This window comes from Mastomys coucha, unplaced genomic scaffold (assembly GCF_008632895.1).
Source record: "Mastomys coucha isolate ucsf_1 unplaced genomic scaffold, UCSF_Mcou_1 pScaffold18, whole genome shotgun sequence".
Taxonomy (NCBI): Eukaryota; Metazoa; Chordata; class Mammalia; order Rodentia; family Muridae; genus Mastomys; species Mastomys coucha.
In genome coordinates, this window is record NW_022196900.1 from 74,221,137 (window position 1) to 74,227,964 (window position 6,828).

Genomic DNA, 6,828 nt, shown 5'->3' on the forward strand with positions numbered 1-6,828 from the left:
AAAAAAAAAAAAAAAAAAAAAGGAAACCAAGAGTTTTGTACATACAGAATGAACAGTGTTCTCCCACTGATCTACATAAAGCTTTTGGTTGTGTGAGGCTTAGCCACTTAGTGAGTGGGTGAACTGCTTTCCAGCCCCACACAAATTTACATATGTGGTGTTTGGGCTCTTGTGTGACTCTGTTAGAGCAGCTGACCTTTACTTTTCCCACTACAGCATCACTAAAACTGCTGCAGGGGAGCCCAAAAGGGAGAGCCCTTCTGGAGCAACGCCTGGAAGGGTTGAGAAAAGAACTGCAGGGCCTTCGGAGTCAGGTTCAAGAGTTAGTCCAAACCCAAATGAAAACAAGACCAGGAAAGTTCGGTACTACCAGTGGCTTTCACCAAGAGCTTCACAATGAGTAAGAGATGGGCAAGACTTCATCCTTTTGTTTGTTTATTTAAAATGTGCTTCCCGGTGGCACACAGTTTTAGTTCTAGTGCTCAAGAGGCAAAGGATGGAAGGTCTCTATGAGTTTGAGACAAGCCTGCTCTACATGTTGAGCTTTAGGCCATCCAGGGATACGAAGATCTTTTCTCCAAAAACCAAGGATGCACAAAAAAGTATTTTACATGTATGAATGTTTTACCTACATATGTATGCACAACACATGTATGCCTATTGAATCCCCTCGAATTGGAGGTAAAGATGATTTTGAGCCATCATGTGGAGGCTAGAAATCAAAGTTCTCTTTAAGAGCAGTATGTTCTCATAACCACTGAGCCATCTTCCTAGCCCAAGGCTCCATCTTTTGAGGCTTCTGAGCTCTTAGCATACAGTGTTTGGCCTCCTCACAGTGTTTCTCTGTGATGTTAGATAGTGAACTCTGGGCCCAGTACATGCTAGCTAGATGCCTTTATCATTGGGCTGAAAGCCATTCTGGGTTTGTTGTTTGATTCTAGAATGACACTGCTGTCACTCATGTAGGCACCAACTTTTTTTTTTTGGTTTTTCGAGTAGGCACCAACTTTTGTGGGAAGAGTCAGAGATTCTTCGGGAGGAACTGAAGTTGCTTCGAGACCAGCTGAGTGAGTAGAAAACTGAGAGTATTTTTTTGTCCCTGTTTTTGGAATATCTTCTTGTTCTTCCAGTAAGTGACCTTACTCCTGACTATTTGAGCTATTGAAAAGTCTGGAATATTATTTTTTAAATTTATTTTTATTTCTTGTTCTCTGCTTGCATGTGTGTCTGTGTGAGGGTGTCAGATCCCCTGGAACTAGAGTTACAGACAGTTGTCAGCTGCCATGTGGATGCTGGGAATTGAACCAGGGTCCTTTGGAAGAAGAGCCAGTTTTCTTAACTGCTGAGCCATCTCTCCAACATTCCCCTCCCCCGACCCCAGTATCTCTACATAGCCCTGGCTGCCCTGGGACTCACTATGTGGGCCAGGCTGATCTTGAACTCACAGAGACTCATTGCCTTTGCCTCCCAACTGCTGCGATAAAGGCATGTGGCACTACCTCTGGCTAGGCAAATTATTATTGGTATTATCATTATTACTATTATTTGTATATTTTATGATTTAAATATTGTGTGATTTTGGGTATCAAATGCACGGGACTTTTTACTTGCTAAGCGTGTGCTCTACCACCAAGCTACCCCCGTAGCCTTTGGCAAAATATTTTATTTTACTCTCTATTTCTCATGTCATTTAGTCTTTTCCATCAGCTTGGAATCTTTCCAGTAGCTGGCCCAGAGCGTGTTTAATTTTCTACCACCAATCTGGTCACAAGGCAGTGAGGTGAAGGAATGAAGTTGGAGAATAGTCCCCTCATATTCTTCATTTTCAGGCCAACATCAGGAGCTGTTGCTGGAACAGATAGCCGAGGGGCGCCAGGTTCAGGCCCGCAGCTGGAAGGTAGGACTGGGTTAGATCAGTCTCCACATAGTTCATCCTAGAGTCCCCATTCTTTCTGTCTATCTTGCTCTACAGAAAGGACCTAGATGTCTTCTCCCACCTCCATCTCTCTCTCATTATTTCCCATGCTGATTCCACATCTCTCCAAAGCAGATTTTCTCAGTCTCTTTGCTGTAAACATGAGACTCACTGTCCTTGCCCACACGTAGGTTCTCATGTGTTGAGCAGGGGAGTTGTGGGAAGGAGTTTTCCTTGGAAAGAGAGAGATTTAGTTCTCCCTCTGCACCATGGTCTGGCAGACGTTAGAACACCTACAGAGTGACCAGATGGGCAAGGTTCATACCTTGGATGTTACCAGGACAGAGGCCCATGGTGCCCAACAAGAAGAGCCTCACCTCCTCAGGTCAGCAGTTGTGTGTACTGTGCTGGTAGAGGGAATGTGTGTCATAGGGTCAAGCAAAGTTCAGCTATCCTAAATTTGACCAGAATTGGTTTGGGGCGATCAGTCTGAGTACCTGGGTTTTTATTCATAAGAACAACTTGGATAGACTAGCTTATGCTGTCCTTGAACTCCTGATCCTCCTGATCTGCCTCCCAAGCGCAGATGTTACAGATGTTACCAGACTCAGTCGTTCTTTATTTATCTATTTTTATTGAGATGGGTTCCACTGGGTAGCCCAGATTGGCCTCAAACTCACCAGCGTGCTGTCTTTATTTCCTGCAACTGAACAACAAGTGTGCGCTATCATGACCGCTTGTATTACTGAAAAAAATTTTTTTATATTTTATTCAGTCTGCATATTTGTGGGCACACATAGTATGAAGTGCATGTGGAGGTCGGAGGATTAGGATTCAGTTCTCTCCTTCTACCACATGGGTTTTGAGGATCAGCTCAAGTTGTTAAGCTTAGTGGCAAGCGTGTTCATCAGCTGAGCAATCATGCTGGCCCCAGTGTTAGGCATTCTTCATTTGATTTAGAGTTGTGGTATATCTTTTTTTTTTGTTTGGTTGGTTTTTTTGGGGGGGGTTGTTTGTTGTTTTTTTAAAGATTTATTTATTTATTATATATAAGTACACTGTAGCTGTCTTCAGACACTCCAGAAGAAGGTGTCAGATCTTCTTACAAGATGGTTGTGAGCCATCATGTGGTTGATGGGATTTGAACTTAGGACCTTTGGAAGAGCAGTCAGTGCTCTTAACTGCTGAGCCATCTTGCCAGCTCCATAACTAGTGTTGTTGAGCTATAGAGAATTGGAATTCTTTCTTTCTTTCTTTTGGGGGTCGGGGGACAGGGTTTTTCTGTGTAGCCCTGGCTGTCCTGGAACTCACTCTGTAGACCAGGCTGGCCTCAGAAATCTGCCTGCCTCTGCAAAGATTTATTTATTTTATGATATATAAGTGCACTGTAGCTGTCTTCAGACACACCAGAAGAGGGCATCGGATCTCATTACAAATGGTTGTAAGTCACCATGTGGTTGCTCCTGACCTCTGGAAGAGTAGTCAGTGCTCTTAACCATTGAGCCATCTCTCCAGCCCCAGTGATATATCTTTATATGTCTGATCAATAATGGAGGGTGTTGGGCTGGAATCCTGGCCTCAGAACAGAAGACAGTTTTATGCTGGAAGTGTGTCCTAGATCTATCATCTCTGCCTCTGAATGTTTTCTCTAGGAACTCTGTTCATGCCCAGCAATCTAAGCTGCCTTTGGCCACCATCTTTGCCATGTCTCTTTCTTCATCCAGTTCTGAAGTCAGTCTCCCCGACTGTGGCCGTAGCTGGGAACTTTTAAAGAAACTGGATAGGGGTAAGGACAGACTCTGAGTGATGCCTGAATGCAGCTGTCTAATTGTTTGCCATTGTCTGTTCTTTCTGAATCCATCTACCTATATTATATTTCAGGGAGAATAAAGATACCTTATTATTTAATATTTGTTTAGTTGAAGGCAAACGATTTATGTGATTTGAAGAGAAACCAAAGTAATTATCATTTAATATTTATTCAAGAGCCCGGTTTTGTTGTGTAGCTCAGGCTTGCTATGTAGCCCAGACTGGCCTTGAACTCAAAATCTTCCTGCCTCCAGTTCTGGTGCTAGGATTGGATTACAAACATGGGCCACCACATTTTCATTCAACCACTTAATTGCAGCTGGGGACAGACAGACAGACAGACAGAAATCACCATAGAGTCAGCACATGTAAAGCTGGGCCCGTGTGTCTTTCCAGGGAGGTCCAGGGCATAGTTCTGTGCATGGCGGTATTGCTAATGTTTTGTTTTGTTTTTTAATTTTCTTTTCCTTCATCTTAGAACTCCAGAACAACTCCCTTTCTAACCTGGAATCCGTCAGCTCTCAGTTCCATGCCCGGAGTCTTAGGCAAGAGGACCTGTTCCTTCAGGGCCCCGAGATCTTCCAGAGTGACCTGTAAGAACTTGTGAGAAAAATGAGGTGCAGCTCCTATCCCAGGCAGCCTTCTCATCCTCTCTGGTAGATGTCCTCTTTACAGAGGCATCTCAATGTAGAGCCAGTCCTGCTCCCCAGCTAATTCAAAATAAAGTGGCTTCATTCTCTGTGATGTGTTTCTCTATAAATCTTCACCCACATGGGATATGCTGGGCCATACATTTCCTTCTTGTTACTTACCTGGTTCCTGTGACCTCTGCCTCTGAAATCTGACATTCATAACTACGCCTTTGACTGGGCTCCAGTGAATGTGGAAAGAAATTATTTCTCCTGATTGAGTAGAGTGGGTTAGGATGTTGGGCTGAGATGGTATTGGAGAGATTACAGTGTGGGCACTAGATCCAGTCAGTCACACTGCTTACTGAGGCTTCCCCCAGCCTCTCCATAGCTCTTCACCCTCAGTAGCCCAGTCTATATGTTCACAGTTCTGTTTCTCTGAAACAAGCAAACAAAAGCCAACAAAACCAAAATCTTTATTTACTTGTTTTGGGAAAGGGTCTCTTTCTGTAGCCCTAGCTGTCCTGGAAACAGGCTCTCCTTGAACTCTTAGAGGTGAGGTTCTCCTGCCTCTGCCTCCCTGGTCCTGGGATCAAAGGTGTACACTGCTACACCCAAGCCAAAAGGTATTTTTTTTCTATAACCTTCATGAGGAAATAAAGAGTTCCATGATTCAAATTATACTATTTTTATTTTTAAACATTATTTTATTATTTTATTATTTTATATGTATGAGTATTCTGCCTGCATGTATGTCGGTGTATGTACCACTTGTGTGTAGTGTCCTGAGGGGCCAGAAGAGGGTATGAGATCCTCTCGAATTGGAGTTACACACAGTTGTGAGATGCCATATAGATGCTGGCCATCAAAGAGTAGCAAGTGCCCCTAGCCAGTGGGCCATCTCATCAGCCTCCTTTGTAATTTTTTGAGGCAGAATTTTTTTTTTTTAAGAGATTTATTTTATTTATAGGAGTACACCATACCTGTCTTCAGATACACCAGAAGAGGGCATCAGATCCCATTACAGGTGGTTGTAAGCTACCATGTGGTTCTGGGAATTGAACTCAGGACCTCTGAAAGAGCAGTCAGTGCTCTAAGTGCTGAGCCATCTCTCCAGCCCCTTGAGGGAGAATCTTATGTCACACAGATTGGCTGTGAGTGAGGTTGACTGTCTTAATTACTTTCCTAATACTGTGATAAAATGCCGTTACCAAGGTATCTCATAGAAGCAAGAGTTTACTTGGGGCTTACAGTTTCACAGAGGTCGGCGGAGCCTAGCACCATCATGGTAAGGTACATGTCAGCATCCCATCCCATCACAGGAAGCAGAGAGTACACAGGCACTGGCAGTTCTTTTGAAGCTTTAATGACCCAATGACACCTCCAACAAGACTGTACTTCCTAATCTTTCTGAAGGAGGGCCCACAGTTTGAGAACCAGTCTTCAACATAAAAGCCTGTGGGGGCCCTGCTCATTCAAACCACCACAGTGACCTTGAGCTTTCAACACATGAGCCTGTGGGGGCCCTGCTCATTCAAACCACCACAGTGATCCTCTTGCTAAAACCTGAATTCTCAACTTACAGGTATGTGCTGCCATAACCAACTAGTTTACTAGCTGGTTTGCTTGCTGCCATCTATCTTTCTTTTCCTTGTAGTGGCAGGGATTGTTGCACCCAGGGCCTCATTAAATGCTAACCAAGTGTTTTGTTTATACCCCTGGTCCATTTTTATTCAATTTCATTTTTAAAAATACCTTATACATATTTTGCACAATTATCAGAAGTAATTATAAATAAATAAAGGTTGTGGCATATACCTGTAATCCTAGTACTAGGGAAGTAGAGAAAAAAGGAACTGGAGGGCTTTTTTGTTTTGTTTATTTATTTTATATGAATACACTGTAGCTGTCTTCAGACACACCAGAAGAGGGCATCAGATCCCATTACAGATGGTTGTGAGCCACCATGTGTTTGCTAGGAATTGAACTCAGGACCTCTGAAAGAGCAGTCAGTGCTCTTAACTGCTGAGCCATCTCTCCAGCCCAAGGATCTGGAGTTTGAGGCCAGCTTGGGCTACATAAGACGTCCCTGTCTCAAAACCAACAATAATAACAAAACAAATTATGTCTTACGGCTAGTGTTTTGGTCCTTAACTTACTTTTCTATTGCTATGACAAGACACAAAAAACAACTGGAGGAGGAAAAGGTGTATTTTACAGTTTATAATCCATCATTCAATCCTGAAGAGAAGTCAAGACGGACCTGGCTGGGCAGTGGTGGTGCATGCCTTTAATCCTAGCACTTGGGAGGCAGAGGCAGGCAGATCTCTGAGTTCGAGGCCAGCCTGGTCTACAGTGTGAATTCCAGGATAGCCAGGGCTATACAGAAAAAACAAACAACAACAACAACAACAAGGACAAGGACCTGGAGGCAGGAACTGACATGGAGGAAGGCAGCTTACTGGCTTGCTCAGC

At 43.6% G+C, this 6,828-nt stretch overlaps 1 protein-coding gene across 12 annotated transcripts in view; it reads left to right on the top strand.

Annotated features, from left to right (window-relative positions):
* Ccdc163 (coiled-coil domain containing 163) overlaps nt 1–4,463 on the top strand; it is a 5,892-nt gene extending 1,429 nt beyond the window's left edge. For 5 of the 12 annotated variants that reach the window (XM_031378300.1, XM_031378304.1, XM_031378305.1 and 2 more), the window contains 6 exons: nt 217–400; nt 997–1,067; nt 1,830–1,897; nt 2,197–2,300; nt 3,568–3,701; nt 4,203–4,463. In XM_031378300.1, the coding sequence (XP_031234160.1) occupies nt 217–400; nt 997–1,067; nt 1,830–1,897; nt 2,197–2,300; nt 3,568–3,701; nt 4,203–4,321 (680 nt within the window). In that variant the 3' untranslated portion in view covers nt 4,322–4,463. The remainder of the gene's footprint in view (nt 1–216; nt 401–996; nt 1,068–1,829; nt 1,898–2,196; nt 2,301–3,567; nt 3,702–4,202) is intronic. The other 7 variants (XM_031378301.1, XM_031378306.1, XM_031378307.1 and 4 more) reach the window with 5 other exon arrangements.
* Nucleotides 4,464–6,828: the final 2,365 nt, after the last annotated feature.